Source organism: Microcaecilia unicolor, chromosome 5, assembly GCF_901765095.1.
Source record: "Microcaecilia unicolor chromosome 5, aMicUni1.1, whole genome shotgun sequence".
In the NCBI taxonomy this organism is placed as follows: domain Eukaryota; kingdom Metazoa; phylum Chordata; class Amphibia; order Gymnophiona; family Siphonopidae; genus Microcaecilia; species Microcaecilia unicolor.
The window spans coordinates 38,762,266-38,783,884 of NC_044035.1; the positions used below are offsets into that span (position 1 = coordinate 38,762,266).

Genomic DNA, 21,619 nt, shown 5'->3' on the forward strand with positions numbered 1-21,619 from the left:
ATATCTGAATTGGCGATCGCCATCACAGTACAATGTAAGCCACACTGAGCCTGCAAATAACATAGTAACATAGTAGATGATGGCAGAAAAAGACCTGCATGGTCCATCCAGTCTGCCCAACAAGATAAATTCATGTGTGTATACCTTACCTTGATTTGTACCTGTCTTTTTCAGGGCACAGACCGTATAAGTCTGTGCAGCAGGATTCCCCGCCTCCCAACCACCAGTCCCGCCTCCCATCACCGGCTCTGGCACAGACCGTATAAGTCTGCGCAGCAGGATTCCCCGCCTCCCAACCACCAGTCCCGCCTCCCATCACCGGCTCTGGCACAGACCGTATAAGTCTGCCCTCCACTATCCTCACCTCCAAACCACCAACCCCTCTTCCCCCCACCTGCTCCGCCACCCAATTTCGGCTAAGCTTCTGAGGATCCATTCCTTCGGCACAGGATTCCTTTATGTATATCCCACGCATGTTTGAATTCCATTACCGTTTTCAACTCCACCACCTCCCGCGGGAGGGCATTCCAAGCATCCACCACCCTCTCTGTGAAAAAATACTTCCTGACATCTTTCCTGAGTCTGCCCCCCTTCAATCTCATTTCATGTCCTCTCGTTCTACCTGTTGGATTATTTGTAGTAAATAATTAGCAGATTTTTGTACACACAGCTTCAGCTTTAGAAATGTTAATTTCTTTCTTCATCTCTCTCTCATTCACCCCTGAATAATTCACTGCTGAGTCACTTTAAAGTTGAAGTAACAAAACATCTGTTTACTCACAGTTTGTAGTTAGATTATAATCAGACAGGCTTATATATACATATTATTATACATTTGTATTATCAGCTCCTTCCATGTGCTTAGATGGTAATGGATGCTCACACCACCATAGATCCTCTCAGGTTAGGAGAGATCATGAGCTCCATGTGCTCCATGTGCTGCATCTGCTGCATCTAACCCCCACAGGAAGTTGCATAGCTGTGTGACCTCTCTAAGTAATTTACATCAGAGGTCACAGAGTAATCACAGAGAAATAATAGGTGACAGGCAATGCATGTAAAATACAATTACATTCCAACAAACCCCTTCTCATGCATAACTGTCATGCAATTATTTATTCATACAAAGTCCAAGCTTTATACGCAGATTCACAAAATGTTCTCTGGGTAACGGTTTGGTCATGATGTCAGCTGTCATCTCACTGGTGTGACAATAGTGTAGACTGATGACCCCTTCTTTTGCCAACTCTCGCACGTTGTGGTATTTCGTTGCGATGTGCTTGGTGCGTGACTGAACCTTGTCATTCTGTGACAGTCGGATGCAGCTCTGATTATCTTCCATTATCTGGATTGGTCTCTTTTCAGCTATTCCGAAATCCAGCAAAAGTTTTTCAATCCACATCAGTTCTCTGCACGCTTCCGATGCGGCCACATATTCAGCTTCTGTAGAAGACAAACTCACAATACTTTGTTTATGACTGGCCCATGAAATTTGTACATTTCCATACATAAACACATATCCACTTGTGGATTTATAATTAGAATGATCCCCTGCCCAATCTGAATCACAGTAACATATTAGTTTTGGATTACTATTGGTTGAAATCTTTAATTTACAATCAATGGTACCCTTTAAATACCTTACCATCCTTTTAACTGCAGTCCAATCTGATTTGGTAGGTGAGCTGACCCTTCTGCTCAAAATTCCTACTGCATTTGCTATATCAGCCCTGTATGTGGTAGCTAGATATAAAAGCTTACCTATGGCTGATCTATATTGGATGTTATCTGGTAAAGGTTCTCTTACTGTTTCATCCTTCAGAAAATCAGTGATCATGGGAGTGCTTACAACTTGGGCATCTTGCATACCTAAACTTTCAATAAGCTCATTTATTTTCTGCTTCTGGCTTAGAAGATAAGAACCATCATTTTGTTTCTCAATTTCTATACCAAGATAGTATGACACATTACCCAGTTCTTTTATCTCAACATTGTGGTTTAAACACTTTACAATGTCCTTGTACTCTTGCTCACTTTTGCTTGCAATGAGCAGATCATCAACAAAAGCTAAAATGTATGCATATTGTCCATTTGTGCACCTAGTGTACAAACATTTATCTGCTTCACCTTGCTTAAATCCTAAATTTGTCAATATTTCATGCAATTTGTCATTCCAACATTTTGCACTTTGCTTTAATCCATAAAGACCTTTGTTTAATTTACACACTAGCTGTCTTTGTTTTGTATTTATGAAACCTGTTGGTTGTTCCATGTACAAATCTTCAGTTATTTCTCCATGAAGAAACGCTGTTTTCACATCAATGTGTTTGACTTGCATGCCTTTTGAGACTGCAATGCTCAGAAGTGTTCTAATTGTCGTGTGTTTCACTACAGGTGCAAACACTTCATCAAAATCTTCTCCATATTTTTGAAGATATCCCTTTGCCACTAATCTGGCTTTATACCTTTCCACTTTTCCTTGTGCATTCCTTTTTAACTTGAATACCCATTTGCATCCTATAGCTTTCTTGCCAGGAGGTAATTTGTAAGAATCCAAGTATTATTTTTATCCAATGCATCAATTTCTTCTTGTGCAGCTTTATGCCATTCAGCAGCTTCTTCTGCTGGCATTTTCTCAATCTCATCCCATGTTAAGGGCTCTTGAGCTTCTGCTGACTTTGTTAAGTAAGACAGTCTTGGGGGTGGAACACCTTTGTTTTCCCTGGATGAGCGTCTGACAACAGGTTGGTCTGACCTTTTCGCATCCTCTAAATCTGAGAGTCCTTCTCCAATTGATTCCCCTTCTCCAACTGTACTGTCTTCTTCAATGATCCTTTCTGTGTCTGTTTCCTCTGCCTGTTCCTCGTTAGATACAGGTGAGTTGCTTTCAGACATCTGCCTTGGTATGGCATTTATATACACTGGCATGTCTATTATGGTTCTAGTTTCATATTCTGGATGATAAGGCTCATCTGGGATAATCCAGCCTTTATCAACCCTTTTGTTTTCATCAAAATATGTAACATGTCTTATGCCAACAATGCCAGTTTTCAGATTCAAAATTCTATATCCTTTGTGTCCTGGAGCATAGCCAACTAAAATGCCCCTTTCTGTTGTGGAATCCAGCTTATGCCTTCTTTGCTTTGGTACATGAGCATATGCTGTACTTCCAAATGTTCTTATGTGTGACAGGTTTGGCTTCCTACCATGCCATGTCTCATGTGGTGTGCGCTCAGCGCCTTTAGTTGGCATTCTGTTTTGTAGGTACACTGCTGTGAGAATGGCTTCCCCCCATAGTCTTTTAGGGAGATTGCTATCTGACAGCATACATCTGGTCATTTCCACAAGTGACCTAAATTTTCTCTCTGCAACAGAATTTTGCTCTGGTGTATAAGCTACTGTTGTGATATGTTGAATGCCTTCTTATTCTAGAAATGTGCGCATGCTTTGTGAAGTGAACTCACCACCATTGTCGGTCTGAAGAACCTTTGGTTTTCTTTCAAATTTGTTGCTCACCATGGCTACGTATTTCTTCAGCATGTCTGTGACTTGACTTTTTTCTTTCAGCAAATAGGCCACACAATATCTAGAGAAATCATCCAAGAATATTAGCACAAATCTGTTATTTCCCAATGATGGGATATTAAACGGTCCACATAAGTCACTGTGTATTAAGTCCAGCACTTTATTACTCCTATTTCCTGTGTATGCAGGAAATGAGGGTCTCACACCTTTTTGAGTAACACAGTCTATGCATTTCTCCATTTTACCAGCATCTGCACTTATCTGAATGCCGGTGGCCAGTTGCTTACTGTAAAGATCCTGGATCACCTTAGAATCACGATGTCCCAGGCGGCGGTGCCAGATTTCCAGACTACATTTACCATCATTCTTCCTTACTTGCGCCATATGTGAGGCTTCACCTGAAATGTTCAGCTTATAAACATCATTATGCATAAAAGCTTCAGCATACACTTCATCATTTTTAGAGATTGTGCACTTACTGTTTTCAAAATGAATCGCAAATCCCTTCTTATCTAATGTAGATACACTAAGCATATTGCAAACTGCTTGGGGAATATACAAGACATCACTTACAGGAATTTCTTTAACTTCATTAGACACTTTGCATTTTAAGAATCCAATACCTTTTGCTTGGATCTTAGCAGTCCCTGCGTTTGCAGTTTTAAGAATACCTTCCTCTGGACACATTTCCTGAAAGAAATCCTTACAATTGGTTAAATGGCATGTGCTCCCTGAATCCAAAATCCAAGTACTTTCATTTGAATTATTATTTACCATAGTCAAAGATTTTTCTGCCATTAGAAAGCCCTTGTGTTTATCTTTGTCCTTCATACATTTCCTTGTTTGAAAATTCTTTAGTTCCATTGGCTTAGGTGAGCTAGAGGGAGTGTTTTGTGTTTCCTTACACCATTTAGATACATGTCCCTCCTTTCCACATGAGTAGCAAATCAGCTTGCCCTTGGGTGGAGTTTTCCCATAGCTCCGCCTTCCTCTGTTCTTTGCCAAGAAATTTGTTTCATTTCTCTCTGACTTGCTTTGAGAACACATCTCCTCAGAATCATTTATTATGCATTCCTGCCTTAGTTTTGATGTTGCCTGTTCAAAAGATTGCCCTTCAATGGCCTCATTTACAGACCTAAAAACATCAAACTTCTTTGATAGTGAGGTAAAAAGAAATGCTCTTTTCAATGCATCACACATGGGAATTCCTGAAAGTTCTAACTTTTGAAATGAAGACATAAGATGCATAATGTGATCATTACATTTACTTTTATCCCTTAATTTGGTTTCATTCAACTCTGCTAACCAAATTGGTTGCTGCTTTGCATATGTAGTTGCATACATAGTTCTCAGTTTATATAAAATGTCCTTTGGTGTATCTTTTCCCTCCACTAATATGGCTTGTTTCTCTGAGAGAGCTTCCAAAAGCATGCACTTCACATAATAGTTTGCATTGTCCCATTCAGCCATATTTTCAGCTGTTCTGTCTTGGTCTAAGCATATATCTAATCTTTTTGCTCGAAGGAGACATATGAATCTTAGTTCCCACTGCTGATAATTAAACTCAGTTAATTTAGGCACCTTGAGAGAATAGAAAAATGGTGAATTTCTTCCCTCAGCCATTTTCTTAGCCTTCTGTCTGCTGTGTGGGGGGAGAGAGAGACAGACTGAATCTTTCCTTTAAAACTTAAGAGAAAAATGTGGCCTTTTTTTTCTGCCTGGTAATATTTCTCTTCTTTTTCAATTCCTGGACCTGGGCCCATAACCCTTTTGTTGGATTATTTGTAGTAAATAATTAGCAGATTTTTGTACACACAGCTTCAGCTTTAGAAATGTTAATTTCTTTCTTCATCTCTCTCTCATTCACCCCTGAATAATTCACTGCTGAGTCACTTTAAAGTTGAAGTAACAAAACATCTGTTTACTCACAGTTTGTAGTTAGATTATAATCAGACAGGCTTATATATACATATTATTATACATTTGTATTATCAGCTCCTTCCATGTGCTTAGATGGTAATGGATGCTCACACCACCATAGATCCTCTCAGGTTAGGAGAGATCATGAGCTCCATGTGCTCCATGTGCTGCATCTGCTGCATCTAACCCCCACAGGAAGTTGCATAGCTGTGTGACCTCTCTAAGTAATTTACATCAGAGGTCACAGAGTAATCACAGAGAAATAATAGGTGACAGGCAATGCATGTAAAATACAATTACATTCCAACACTACTGCCTACCCATCTCCGGAAAAGATTTGTTTGCGGATTAATACCTTTCAAATATTTGAACGTCTGTATCATATCACCCCTGTTCCTCCTTTCCTCCAGGGTATACATGTTCAGGTCAGCAAGTCTCTCTTCATACGTCTTGGAACGCAAATGCCATACCATTCTTGTAGCTTTTCTTTGCACCGCTTCTATTTTTTTAACATCCTTTGCAAGGTACGGCCTCCAAAACTGAACACAATACTCCAAGTGGGGCATCAACACTTCCTTTCTTCTGCTGATCACACCTCTCTCTATACAGCCTAGCAACCTTCTCGCTATGGCCACCGCCTTATCACACTGCTTCGTCGCATTCAGATCCTCGGATACTATCACTCCAAGATCCCTCTCCCCCTCAGTACCTATCAGACTCTCACAGCCTAACACATAAGTCTCTCGTGGGTTTCTACTCCCTAAGTGCATCACTTTGCATTTCTTTGCATTGAATTTTAATTGTCAAACCTTAGACCATTCTTCTAGCTTCCTCAGATCCTTTTTCATGCTTTCCACTCCCTCCCGGGTGTCCACTCTGTTGCAAATCTTAGTATCATCCGCAAATAGGCAAACTTTACCTTCTAACCCTTCGGCAATGTCACTCACAAATATATTGAACAGAATCGGCCCCAGCACCGATCCCTGAGGCACTCCACTACTCACCTTTCCCTCCTCCGCGCGAACTCCATTTACCACCACCCTCTGTCGTCTGTCCGTCAACCAGTTCCTAATCCAGTTCACCACTTCGGGTCCTATCTTCAGCCCATCGAGTTTATTTAAGAGCCTCCTGTGGGGAACCGTGTCAAAAGCTTTGCTAAAATCTAAGTAGATTACATCTATAGCATGTCGATGATTCAATTCTCCAGTTACCCAATCAAAGAATTCAATGAGATTCGTTTGGCACGATTTCCTTCTGGCAAAACCATGTTGTCTCAGATCTTGCAACTTATTGGCTTCCAGGAAATTCACTATCCTTTCCTTCAGCATCGCTTCCATTACTTTTCCAATAACCGAAGTGAGGCTTACCGGCCTGTAGTTTCCAGCTTCTTCCCTATCACCACTTTTGTGAAGAGGGACCACATCCACCGTTCTCCAACCCCTCGGAACTTCTCCCGTCTCCAAGGATTTATTAAACAAATCTTTAAGAGGACCCGCCAGAACCTCTCTGAGCTCCCTCAATATTCTGGGGTGGATCCCGTCCGGTCCCATGGCTTTGTCCACCTTTAGCTTTCCAAGTTGTTGATACACACTCTCTTCCGTGAACGGTGCTCTATCCACTCTATTTTCAGGTGTACTTTTGCCAGTCCCTTGTGGTCCTTCTCCAGGATTTTCTTTAGTGAAAACAGAACAAAAGTATCTATTTAGCAAATTGGCTTTCTCTTCATCATTATCTACATAGCGTTTCGCTGTATCTTTTAGTCTCACAATTCCCTTTTTAGTCATTCTGTTTTCACTAATATACCTGAAGAAATTTTTGTCGCCCCTCCTTACCTTTCTAGCCATTTGTTCTTCCGCTTGCGCCTTCGCGAGACGTACCTCTCTCTTGGCTTCTTGGGATACAAATGCAACAAATAAATAAATAAATTATTCATTAGAATCACAGATTCCTTGATATCCAAGAAACTATTAAAAAGTCCATTTACCCAGATAAATGGCTTTTGTAAACTGTCGTCACTGGAGGTAATTTTATAAAGTCATTTACGCATGTAGGTGCCTACTTACACGTGGAGGGCCATTTTTGATATGACGTCCAAGTCCTATTGTAGATGTTTTGCCGAAAATGTCTAAATTTCTCAACCAGAACATAGCAATTTTCGAACCAGAAAAACATCTATTTTTTTTTTTGTTTAAAAAATCTCTAAGGTACCATTTAAAAAAAAACAAACAATGTCTGAGAGAAAAATGCACAAAAACAAGCCATAGAGACGGCTGTGTGGCACCATTCCTAGCAAACTGGCCATAAAGACATCCCAGAAGAGCAGAAGGGCAGCCTGGTGGTCAGTGCAGTGGACTTCACATAAAGGGACCCAGGTACAAATCCTACCTTAGCACTTTTATTTTGTATTATGAGCCTCCAGGAACAACTAAAAACTTATTGTACCTAACTGTATTCTACTACAAAAGCCCTCAAGTCTGCAGGTGTCTCCTGTCTATAGGTATAGTTGGTACTTTGAGGGTTTTTGAAGGCTCACAATTTCCTCCACCACAAGTGTACTAGTTAGACTGGGATACGGACCTGTGTCTCTTTTTACAGTCTACTGAACTGACCACTAGCCTACTCCTGGGACCAGTTTGGTCTAATTGGAATGGCCATAATATCTGAAGCTGTCACAGAGTGTGGTGTGTACTATTACTGTCACATCTTTGGGGAGGGCATAGGCAGAGTTAAGTACACACATAAATTATAAAATATGCTAATCTCTCTCTCTCTTAGTTACAGTTATTTCATTTATAGCCCACTAACACCAATAAAATAGTTCAAAGTGGGATACAACAAAGTTACTAGAGTACACAAGAAAGAATCTAGGATGTAACAATGATTAAACAAAATTATTCTATCAAAAATCATAACCTAACAATATACATTTTACTATAGTTATTTCCCTAATAGATGTTTATGAAACAACCATGTCTTCAGATCTCTATCTTAAAGACAGCATAGCTGGGCGTGCAACTTAAAATAGGTGACAAAAAGGGCCATAAAAAAATAGCAGACTGATAGGAAAACAAGTTTGTAAACAATACACAAAAGTATCTCTGTCCATTTATGGGATTTTATCAAACTGTTCTGGAAAGGGTTGAGTTTAATTCTCAAGAGTTTGGCATGGGGGGGGGGGGGGGGAGGGGGGAGCAGTTAAAAACCTGAAAGTTGAGGAAGTGCAAGGCTGAAGATTTGCCCAGGGCACTAATCCTGAAAACTATCAAACAGACGATAGTGAGCCTATTCTTGTGTTTTTCTACTATTTTGGGGAATGTACAAAGAGTTTCCCCTATTTTTGTGCTAGTTCTGTGAGTAAAATCTCTGCATGATGTCTTTCTCAAGAAAAGGAGTGTAGAGCCATTTCTGAGGAGCTGTAACCCTTAAAAGATGAGGCAGAAACTATAAAAACCACAGTGTTACCCACATTGATTCTGGGAAAAGCTTCAGAGGCAAGGAGATCAAAGGAAAACCTGGAATTTGCACAGCTCTCTATATTGTGTATTTTTGCTGGACTATGTATTTTTGAGAGTAATTGTAGAGAAAATTTTTGTCATTGTCCACTACTTTACATTTTTGCATTATTAAATTGGTTGAAACAAACTATTTGATTGACAGACGGATCCTTTTGGGTACAGGACGAAGTTGCTTTCTCCTTTTCTGATGAAGAATTGGGACTGCTCCATGTTTATCAGGTGCTTGAAGGATAACTGAACCCACTTTTCTATAAGGAAGACCTTAAATGGGGTTACACATATAGATCCCCTAGTCTGGGTCTCTAATCCAAGCATTGTGTAAGGATTTTCAAACAATCCACTTGTGGCAAAGAAGTATAAAGCGAAACCACATCCAAAGTCGCTAATTTAAATGGAAAATCTTCTTTAGGAACCGATTGCAATATCTGTAAAAAAAAAAATTAGTTGTGTCTGTAATGTAAGATTTACTTTCCATAACTAATGGCTGAAGAAACCAATCAACATACTTTGAAAAGGGTTCCAAAATAGAATTACAGGAAGAAACACTAGCAGGCTTATTTTCGAAAGAGAAGGGCGCCCATCTTTCGACACAAATCTGGAGATGGGTGTCCTTCTCCCAGGGTCGCCCAAATCGGCATAATCGAAAGCCAATTTTGGGCATCCTCAACTGCTTTCCGTCGCGGGGACGACCAAAGTTCACGGGGGCGTGTCGGAAGCATAGCGAAGGCGGGACTGGGGCGTGCCTAACACATGGGCGTCCTCGACTGATAATGGAAAAAAGAAGGGCGTCCTTGATGAGCACTTGGCGACTTTACTTGGTCCATTTTTTCTTATGACAAAGCCTCAAAAAGATGCCCGAACTGACCAGATGACCACTGGAGGGAATCGGGGATGACCTCCCCTTACTCCTCCAGTGGTCACCAACCCCCTCCCACCCTAAATGTTGAGCCCTTCCAAACCCCCCAAAAACCCACTGTACCCACATGTAGGTGCCCCCCTTGATCCCTAAGGGCTATGGTAGTGGTGTAGAGTTGTGGGGAGTGGGTTTGGCTCAGCACCCAAGGTAGGGGAGGTATGCACCTGGGAGCAATTTGTGAAGTCCACTGCAGTGCCCCCTAGGGTGCCCAGTTGGTGTCCTGGCATGTGAGGGGGACCAGTGCACTACAAATGCTGGCTCCTCCCACAACCAAAGGGCTTGCATTTCGCCGGGTTTGAGATGGCCGGGCCCCGTTTCCATTTTGGCCGAAAACCGAAGCCAGCCATCTCTAAACCCGGTGAGCTCAACATTTGACCTTAATGTTGAGATTTAGCCAGCCCCAACCGTAATCAAAAGAAAAGATGGCCGGCCATCTTTTTCGAAAATAAGGTTGGCTCTGCCCCTTTGTGGAGCCGGCCATATAGATGGCCGGCGCTGTTCGATTATGCCCCCTCACTATCTGCTAGAGGTAGACTGTGATGATCAGCAAGGACTGTAATACAACAGATCAGGATAGAAAAAAAAAACTGGTCAATTCAGATTGCCCCCAGTTTTCCTTCCTGTTAGGATTCACTATCAGAAACTCTCTCATCATTCTGCTTGCAAGTTCTCATATTCTGTATATTTTAAAAACCATTCATGAGACGAATGGTGATTTCTGAATGCTGATCTTATGCACTGTACCACGTAAAATTATAGCATGCCGCTGTGTTATCACTACTCCAGTGCATCCAAGATACATCGCCAGCACAACTGAAGAGTAACCCTAGTCCTCCCCTAGCAATGCCAATATATGAAAAATGTTTCCCATATAAAATATATACCTCTGAATAAAAAACCCTAGTCCAAAGGACAAGAGACTGAGGAATAAGAGCGTGAGTGGCAGAAATATAGTCATTAAAATGGGAATTAAAAGTGCGGGCTGCAGTTCTATGGAAAAACACCAACCATATCCTACAAATTAACATCTAGTTACACTAGTGCACAAACAGAATCAATGTGTATTACTTTACCATGGGTCCCATTTATGCAAAAGAACCCAGTAACTAATGCGCATTAGCAACGTTAGCACAGACTAATGCGGTGGTGCACATTGGTAGTTCTAGCTGTAAATCACTGTCTCTAGCAATCTTACTATTCAGCCCCTCTGAAGATGTTTCTAAAGAGGGATATCATATACTACTTCTTGAAACCTTCCAGCAATATGCCACCATTCTGCAAGCTTCCTGCGATTATCACAGCAACCCCTACTCTCTTTCCCTATCAGGTCTGTCTGCTTGTAGGCTCACCAGGGTTGCCAGGTGGAAAATTTTTTTCCCACCCAATCCAGCCTAAAAACAGCCCAAAACCCGCCCAAACTCAAACCCCGCCCCTGACACCCCCACCCCCGCGTCATCACCCCGCCCCCGCCGTCATCAACCCCGCCTCCCCTGTCATCGGCCCCGCCCAGAACATCACTAACCCCGCCCAAAACATCACTAACCCCGCCCCCCGCGGCCGAAAAAACCGCTCAAAAACCGCGGAAAAGAAAAAAAAGAAGCCCAAAAAACCGCGACCCGCCCGCGGAAAACCGGCCAATTGGGCGGTAAAACCACCCACCTGGCAACACTGAGGCTCACAGACTGACTCATAAGCAGGGGCGTAGCCAGACAACAGATTTGGGATGGGCCTAGGCAAGAAGTGGGTGGGCACCAAATGTTCTCCTCCCCCCCCCCACCAAAAGATATCTCAGCTGGCAGGAAAATGCTTCTTTCCACCTTGGCAGTCTGCAGCAGGCATGAGCTGAAAACTGAACATGCGCAGGTGCCAGTATCATGGACAGTTGCGTTTTCATTACCATCGGGGGGAAGGTCTTCAGCTGGTAGAGCTTGGAATCCCCATCAGCTACTGCTAAACGTGTGCTACTGTTGGGTGGGCCTAAGACCTAAGTGGACGGGCCCTGGCCCACCTGTGGCTATGCCACTGCTCCTAAGTGCAAGGTGGCACCTTATACAGCTTGGCACCCAGGGCAGTTGCCCTTTTTGTCTATCATTTGCCATGACTTTGCACCCACCATGAGTCTGTCTACACATCCTTTCTTCCAGGGCTTTTTTTGAGGGGGTACTTGGGGGTACTGAGTACCGGCACCTTTTCCATTGTCTGCTAAAATTGACCCATGGTCTCCAAGTTTTAATGAAACAGCTCAGGCTCTACACAACCATTCTGCCTTGTCATAGCTTCTGTGACTGGTTGCAGGGGGTCTGGCTAGTGTGGGGTGGGTCCCTCAGTGATCACTCCCACCCCTGAAGGGTGGCCTGCCATTTGAGTACCGGCACCTTTTTCACTAGAAAATATGCACTGCTTTCTTCTCTAAGATTAAAAAAAACCACAATGCAAGGAGTAACATAACAGCACCTCAAAATCCTCGATTGAAAGTAGAACCAGCACAGTGGGCTCTATTTGCAGAATATGCTTTGGATCTTTTGGTACCATGGTTTCTTACCTTTCTGCATATATTTTGATCCTAGGTCACCCACCCTCTTCTGTACCTTCTCCTCCCAGAGTCCAGAATATCACTGATCCCATAATGACTTTTAAACATAATAATTTTATGGAAGGAGCAAGAAACTAGGTTAATGTCAGAACACACTGCTTCTGTGCTTCTAATGTGAGCACCCTTGGAAAAGTGAATCCCATAATGGCTCTAAACCTGGAGGGCCTGCATTCAAAAATCAGATTTAAAAACCCCCAGAAATCTCTGAAAGCTTCAACCAGATTCAAATGCTTTTAAATTTAAGAAACTATTAAATAGTAATGTATGGCTATTTCATATGTTTTTTTGTTAATTTGGCTTCCAGACATATACTTTGAAATTCTATAAATGGTGCTTAAAGTTACGTGTACAAATTTAGGTATGAACTCAATTTGCGCATGCAATTTAACGAGCCAATTAGTGCTAATAATCAATTATTGGCACCAATTGGACTGAATTGAAATTTACACGTGTACTTCTAGTTGCGCAACTCTGAAAAGGGGGAGCAGCCATAAGTACATAAGTAATGCCACACTGGGAAAAGACCAAGGGTCCATCGAGCCCAGCATCCTATCCACGACAGTGGCCAATCCAGACCAAGGGCACCTGGCCAGCTTCCCAAACGTACAAAACATTCTATACATGTTATTCCTGGAATTGTGGATTTTTTCCCAACTCCATTTAGTAGTGGTTTATGGACTTGTCCTTTAGGAAACCGTCTAACCCCTTTTTAAACTCTGCCGAGCTAACCGCCTCCACCATGTTCTCCGGCAACGGGAGGGTCATGCGAACTGTTACAGAACAACAGGGATCACGTGAAGATTTGCATCAGGGTTTACTTGGTGTAAATCCTCGCATCTAAAGTTAGGCACTAAGCACATTCTATAAACAGTGCCTTTAATTGCAGTTTATACAATAGTGCTTTTGGTCCATATTGACTACCACGCTACTAAACTCATGCACTCAAAAAATACAGACTAAGAAAAGTCCAGGCAAATCAGATCTGCAGTCTGTACCTCCAGCTGTCCTACACGAATACAGGTGGTGTTACACATCTCTATTTATACATGCAAGTGATCATATCAAACCTATAAATGGCAAGTGACCGACTCACCTGCAAATGCGCAGTAGAGACTTCCCTCTCTGTCCCGCCCCCGCGTCAAGACGTGATGACGGGGGAAGGGGGGCGGGACAGAGAGGGAAACTGCGCTGAAGGGGAGGGAGGGAACCGCTGACGTCGCTACCGCTCCCTCCCCAAGGTAGCCGCTACCGCCCCCCCACCCCCGGAGTCGCCACCACCACCCCCTTCACCCGGCCCGGACCCTCTCTTCGTTATTCAACTTACAGCAGCGCCGAAACAGCAGCAAGCAGCTCAGCTTCAGCTCCCGTCGGCCTTCCTTCCCTGCCTGTGCCCCGCCCTCGCCGACGTGACGTCACACGAGGGCGAGGCACAGGCAGTGAAGGAAGGCCAATGGGAGCTGCTGCTTGCTGCTGTTTTGCCGCTGCTGTAAGTTGAATAACGAAGAGAGGGCCCGGGCCGGGTGGAGGGATGGCGGCAACTCCGGGGGGGGGGGGGGTACGGTAGCGGTGGCGACCTCGCGGAGAGGGGGAAGGAAAACCCCAATATCAGCCCGTTTTTACGGGCTCAACGGCTAGTTAAATAAATATTTGAAACCAAAATATGTATATTGCATTCAGTGCCACACTGCATTTTCCAGAATGTGCCTGTCTTTCCTCTAGTTATATTAAAAAAAAAATCCATGGTTTATATATTACTTCACAAAATGTATTCAATTCTCTCTCCCTATCATCCTAAACAGATTTTATACTACATGAAACTGCCTTCCTGTCCTACTGTAAATTACTCTGGAATGTATAAATAGAGTTTGATTCAGGGACTAAAATAAAGCTACAAAGCTCTTAATACCTCCAGCGTAGGTAAATGACATATGTGGACAGGGTTACTGAGAGCACATTTTGCTTCCTTGTTGGGAACCTGAATTTATTCTGTATCTGTATTCCAGCTAGCACAAAGCACCCGAGGAGATCTGCACATTTTAACCACCAGTCTCTTCACTACACACTTGCGTGCGCACAGTCTCTCTCTCTCTCTCTTTACTGAGGGCGGCCTTACTGTCATTTGCTACTGTGCTCTCAAATAATGAATTATATAAAAGGTATGCAAAGATGACGCTGTCTCAATACACCCTCACCAGAGTTAAGGGTCAAATCAGAAACTGTACATTTAAAACCAACGGGTGTGGACGATATATTATTACAAAGAAGCAGATTTATAGGAATAAGGAGTTACAACTGAAATTTTTTCTAATTAAAATGCTTTATGTACAAAGAGTTTTGTGTGAATTTATTTAAGCCAAACAAAAGCCTATTAAACATGGTACCACAAGATATAGATACAGACAAGTAAATAATATGAATGACATAATTAAGAGATCGATAAAGCGGATAGACTGGTGTCATTTTAACCCTGAAACAATAGGCTCCTTCAAAGCGAAGTTAATTAAATGACAAACGCTAGTGTTTTATCTGTGCTCCCACATAAGCTGTCCTCTGAAGATGAAGCAGAACACATGCTTTCTCTTTCTGCCCCTCTGTCAGCGTTGCGTGTACCCATGCAAATATTTGCCTTTCATTCAAAGCTGTAATAGATGCAAGCATAGGGGGGATCAGATAGGAAGGATGGTCCACTTGCACAGTTTTAAATAAAATCACGAAGAGTTTAAAACAGGACCAGCCCAGATATAGAAACCTTTAGGGTCCATGCCTTTTGAATCGATTTATCACATTCCTCTGTGCAAATGAACGATCAAAAATATGAGCTCATATTTTTTACAGTATAAGAATATTCTGTCTAAACAACATTGCTGGTTTGCTCCTTACCGTACAGAGTGTTTCTGGTGATCTGTCCTCCCATAGCACTGTGCAAGGTGGATGCTGTTCACTGGGCACTGGTCTAGAACTCCACATATGCAAGCATTATCAGTATAGGCATACATGGACAGGCACCCCCCTGCCCAGCAGCTTAGAGACTTACACTAACACAGGCATGCAAACAGCAGAGGAGCACAGCTCGTCTTTCAAACCAAGCAGTTACCACCCCCACTTTCTGGATCCTCCCTCCCCAATGTAAGCCCTACATCTGTCATGATTATTTACATAAAAGGGAGGAGACCTGGGGCTTCCTGAAATAGCAAGAGGAGCACAAAGCCTTTTAAAGATGCACTGCCTTTTGTCCGAATTCTGGAGGAAAAAAAAAAAAAAGCTCTGTATAGGATATAATAAAGTATGCAGCGTGTTTTAAATCACAGATACTAAAGCAGGACAGATCACTGCAGAATATATGGCTAGGTTCTGAAGAGCTCTAAATCGGCTTAAAAACACCAATCAGAGCAAACTGAAGCCTACCAATCTGACAAAGGTTTGTCCATATTGTTGTTGTTGCTTATACTTGTTTCTGTAATATATGGATTTAAATTACCAATAGTTTATTAATCTGAAAGAAAAATGCTTGGGACAGCACTTCCCTACCTTGTCCTGGAGGCATACCTAGCTAGTCTTGTTTTATGTTGTTATCTGTAATCAATATGAACGAGGAAGACTTACATACACGTAGCTTCCGATGTTTGAAACTCCATTTCATGCAGATGTGGTTACTCTAAAAATCCGACTAGTTACATGTGCCTCAGGACTGGGTTTAGAGAAACACTGTTCTAGGAGTTAAGGGGGGAAATCATCAGCTAAACAGCTGCAGCACAGCTACAAGAGTCTAAAGTAGTAAGGTGTTTTATCCTGTGGACTTTAAAAGCAAAGACAGGATTATTTTATGCATCAGGTATCAAACCAAAGGGACTTGTCTAAAAGAACATATCGAAATGTCAACCATGTCTGAAACAGGACCCTAACGATGCTTTCCTAGTCGCACATTATAACTCATCATCCCTACAGATAATTTACCCTACAGATAATTTAACCTGATGTCTGCAAGTAGTCGTTCACTTCAGACTCCAAGAAATGGTCTTTGAAGGGGTAATTTTATATAACATGACACCTATGGTGTTTTAACCATAAAGGAAGCTACATTTCTATTAGAAAAGTAGTCCTGTAATAAATAAAGAATTAAAAAAAAAAAAAAAGAAAAGTAGTCCTGTAATTCTTTTATTTATATTTATTTTATTACATTTGTATCCCACATTTTCCCGCATAGCAGTTGGCTCAATGTGGCTTACAGGTTCCGGAGAGGAGAGTACCAACTCCGGGAATATATACAGAGTGGAAAATAGAGTAACAGTAGGTGCAAGGAAGCTGATAAGGTTCCGGAAAAGAAAATACAACTCTGGGACGAATATATAGTAGCATATAGAGAAAAGTAATCCCGATGAGGGTGATAAATCTCCAGGGATGGGACTACAGCTTCTAGTGATCAATACAGAGTAGGATAACGGTAGAAGTACACTTAAATATAATTGGAGTGGTAAAATTAGTACAGTTTGAAGTAATAGGATTATGTGGAAGGGGTATTGTTCATTTCTTAGTTTGATAGATGTGATGCATTGTTCATAAATTAGTTCGGGTCTGCTGGGTAGGCTTTCCGGAAGAGGTGAGTCTTGAGGTCTTTTTCAGAATTTTAGATGGGTGTTCACAGTTCTAATGTTTCTAGGAAATGCGTTCCAGAGCTGGGTGCAAATGTAGGAAAAGCTGGATGCATATGTGTCACGTCTCTCCCGGAATCTCAGGGTTAGTGAGCCCTTGGGCCACTGCCGAGGGGCGGCAGCGGCAGGAGAATCACCCAAACACAGACAAGGCAGGACAGACGTACCAGCAAACCCAGGACAGGAACTACCAGGCAAAGACTGCAGCCGAGGCAACTCAAGCTGGAGCAAACATGACATGAATTCAGCACAAACTTCACCTGCACTTGAACGCCGTTCCTCAGGAGTTGAGCCCCTGGGTGCAGGCGGCCGACAGGACTTATCGGACAGGGCTGGAAGGCAGAACTGCAGGAAACAGCAGCCGGCTGGCGAACAGCAGGAAACTTCCAGAAACCACACCGGGGTTCCAGGCAGGCAGCAAGCAGCAGAATAAACCAGAAAACAAGCCGGGTCTGGGCGGGCAGCAGACAGAAGAATAAACCAGGAGACAAGCACGGTCAAAGCCACAATCAGGAAAAAGCACAGCAGCACTGCAACAAACTCTCACCAAAGGAAAACTCCTCTGAGGACCTCTGTTGCAAGGCAAACTAGAGACCTTCCCAGGTGGTTAATAAAGGCAGCATACAAGGGAGTTCACCAGGTACGGGTACTGCTTAGTTCCAAAAAACTCCCAAAACAATCTGGAAGGCTGGAAGATCCGGACTGGAACATGGGAAACGGTAAGTCATCAGTTCACAGCAGCCACCAGGTTTAACCACCGGGGGGCGAGGTGACAGAGCCAGGAACCTGGGCACAACCGTGACAATATGTTGATTTGTATTTTAGTCCTTTACAGTTTGGGTAATGCAGGTTTAGAAAGGTTAGAATGCCCTCCCGTGGGAGGTGGTGGAGAGGAAAACGGTAACAGAATTCAAACACGCGTGGGATAAACATAAAGGAATCCTGTTCAGAAGGAAGGGATCCTCAGGAGCTTAGCCTTGAATGGGTGGCAGAGACAGTTGGGAGGCGGGGCTAGTGCTGGGCAGACTTATATGGTCTGTGCCAGGGCTGGTGGTTGGGAGGCGGGGATAGTGCTGGGTAGACTTATATGGTCTGTGCCAGAGCCGGTGGTGGGAGGCGGGGCTGGTGGTTGGGAGGTGGGGGATAGTAATGGGCGGACTTATACGGTCTGTGCCCTGAAAAAGACAAATCAAGGTAAGGTATACACAAAAAACTAGCACATATGAGTTTATCTTGTTGGGCAGACTGGATGGACCGTGCAGGTCTTTTTCTGCCGTCATCTACTATGTTACTATGTTCTTGACGATTCGATGATGTTTCTACTTGGTAAGTCAATATAAACCACACAAGTTTGCTATTATCAACAGCATTTACGATTGTATTGGATGGCTCAATATGGTGGCAAGCTCCACCCACTGGCTTCAGCCGAGATAATGGGCCAGATAGGCTCATGCTATATCCTGTCATTAAATCTCCTTGGTTGCTACATTATCCCCTGAATTCTATAGAAGTTGCTAAAAATTGAATGCGCAATTGAATAAGGAGCTAATTAGCACCAATTTGGTTTCTTAAACAATTATTGGCACTAATTAGATTTAATTAAAATATATGCACATTAATTTAGGCATGGGGTCTACACCTAAATTTTATGTGCAATTTCAAAAGGGGGCACAAAAATGGAAGGGTCAAGGGCAGAATGGGGGCATTCCTAAAATTTGTGCAGGTAGTTATAGAATAATGGGGATATGCACCTAATTTAGGCACAAAGATTTGCACCATGTTTCATCTGGATGCAAATCGCCGCGCCTAAAGTTAGGCATGATTCTCGGGCCTAAGTGCTATGCCATAAACCATACCTAACTTCAAGGGCCACTTTTACAAAGCTGTGCTACCGATTCTCAGTGTGGCACATGAGAGGAAGCCCATTCAATCCCTATGGGCTTCCTCTCATTTGCCATGCGGGAATCACTAGCATGACTTTGTAAAAGAAGCCCTAAGTGCGGTTTATAGAATAGTGCTTTTTTGGTACCGATTGTTTTGGCATCATATATAGAATTCACCCCTATATGAGGCAATTCTATAAATAGGAACAGACACCAAGAGGTAAAATTAAGAAAGGTTGACAGATATTTGGGTGTTAAGCACCAGTTCTATAACAATCAAAAGACTCCAAACACTTCAAAACTGTGCTGCTCATCAACTTTGTAACGCCAACAGGCATGATCATGCTTCACCTTTGCTATTTAGACTACACTAGCTCCCCATTAAATTCCGTTTTGTCTTCAAGATTCTCATATTAGTACACAAAGTATATTACACAGGGAACCCTTCATATCTGGCAAATTTAGTCACTCCTTACACTCCTGCCCGCCAGTTTAGGTCCCTAGATTCCAACAGATTGCTTATACTTAATCCCAGGCAAATTTCATATGAACTCACCTGTCAATCAGCCTTTTCTTACCTGGCACCTTCCCTTTGGAACAGTCTTCCAGGAATGGTACACTCTGAACTATCTTTTAAAACATTTAAAACCCTTTTGAAAACTTCTTTTTTTTTTTTTTGAGCACGCCTTCTGTTAATGTTCCTGTCTCTTTAGTCACTGGCATTGTATCCTGGCTTATAGTTTTGTTTTTTTTGTAAATGTTTGGATGAATGATCTTGAGTGAATATTTGTTTTCTTTCGTATCCGATTTTGGCATTCCTTTTTATTTTATGTGCTTGTTTTTTATTGTAAACCACTTAGATCCTTCTATGTTCGTACTTGGCAGTAAAACAAGTTTTTTAAAATAAACATAAACATAACAGCAATTATGCATATAACTGCCAATATAGAATGCTACCATAAGACTGCATTCATGCGTCTAACTTTAGGGCCAATCACTTATGTCATGTCAAAAGTTGGAGTAAACGCTTGTGTCTAACTGTTGGCATCCTATAACTTACACATGCAAGTACAAGACATGCCCTGGCCCCACCTATGTGCATGCCCCCTTTGCAGTTCTGCGTTATAGCCATATTCAGACCGCTGACTAGATAACACACTAACTAAAGTTAGGATGGCAAAACGTCTTTCCTCACTTTACCTGGTTAGCTATCTGTTTAATGGTCTGAATATCGCCGCTAACTGGATAGTACTTCCAAGTCAGTGCTAAAACTGGATATTCAGTGCCGGCTGGTATCCGAGTATTGGCACTGAAATTTGCTTAACCATTGAGTGCGACAGTTAAGTACCAGTCCCTTACTTGTTATTTGCACTATTTTCTAAATTGGAGTATGTGATTTTATTTCATATTCATACCATGAAGTTATTGTATATCAGGCCCAAGTAAATGCTTCTGGGAGATCATGTTCTTTTTCCATGCATATCATCAGTCACCAGTTCTTTATGGGAGTCTCCAGATATCCAGGTCACTTCTTATATTTTAGTATGGCATGAATCTTGTGACAAGTGAACTAGCTTGGTCACTTCTTCGTTCTCCCGCATCACCCTGGTACACAGGATAAGTGGCAGCTTTAAAGTGGAAAACCTAGAAGGGATCCCACAAGGGGTACAGGCTAAAACAAAACAGCCCAGAGAACTGCAACCTTATCTTGAAGCCCTAGAAAAGGGGAAAATCTGGGCTGGAATCCCATAGGGAAGGAGGAGTCCCAGAAGCCCTCAGTGCATGGGTAAGCCTAGAGGAGGAAGAGTAAGCAGAGGGTGTGTCAAGGGCCTGGCACATTCCAGAATCTTCCTATCCAACATAAGCCAGCTTGGCAACGAGAAGGGTAGAGTGGAAGTTGCTGCCCATAGAATAGGATCCCTGGGGGAGAGAGAAGAAGCCTAGTTGGAAAGTCTGCCTAAGAAGCTCCAGAAAGAAAGGTTTGCTAAATGAAAAAGTTATGATTTGACAAAACTGTATAGAGGGTGGAAAAGTAAGAAGATCATTTTCTTTTGGTGTGGATCATAGCTGAACTGAAAGTGGAAATCAAGCACATTTTTTTGCGATGTTTTCTTTTAATTAAGAACCAGAGGTGGAGGATGATACTGGAAGAGTTAAAACAGTTGGTACCATCCAGGGAGCGAAGGCTGATAGGCTAAAGGCTCCCAGTCCTTGTTTAAAGGAGTCAGCCTGGTTTTGTTTAAAGAAACAGAGAAAAGAAAACAGCCCCACAACCTGTTGGAGCTGTTTGCCAGAGCCTAAAAGAGGCCTGTGAACTGATTTGCATATCGAAATTACTCTAACAAGGTTGTTCTTTTTAAATTTCTGTTTGTGAGAGAAAGAGTTAAGGAGTTCTGAAAATTGTTACAAAGGTCCCCAGAACTGACTGACAGCTTTCAGAAGGCGGTGAGATGTTTTGCTAACTCGCCCTGACTTTACCAGTGTTCAGATTTACAGAGTACAGTGGTTGAATGAGGTTCTAGCATAGTCTGTCTCTGGTTAACACCTGACTTAAGTCCTTAATCCTTCAACTTTGAAAGGCTGATGACTATTCCTGGTGACAAGTACCTAGCACATGT

The 21,619-nt window shown here is 42.5% G+C and overlaps 1 protein-coding gene across 2 annotated transcripts in view; it reads right to left on the minus strand.

Annotated features, from left to right (window-relative positions):
- NEURL1 (neuralized E3 ubiquitin protein ligase 1) overlaps window positions 1-21,619 on the minus strand; it is a 453,595-nt gene that overhangs the window by 177,893 nt on the left and 254,083 nt on the right. Inside the window, exon 1 of one of the 2 annotated variants that reach the window (XM_030202805.1) lies at window positions 15,350-15,473. The exons of the other annotated variant lie outside the window; for it this stretch is intronic. Within the exon in view, the coding sequence (XP_030058665.1) occupies window positions 15,350-15,383 (34 nt within the window). The 5' untranslated portion in view covers window positions 15,384-15,473. Of the gene's footprint in view, window positions 1-15,349; window positions 15,474-21,619 lie in introns of those variants that run through there. 2 annotated transcript variants of the gene reach the window in all.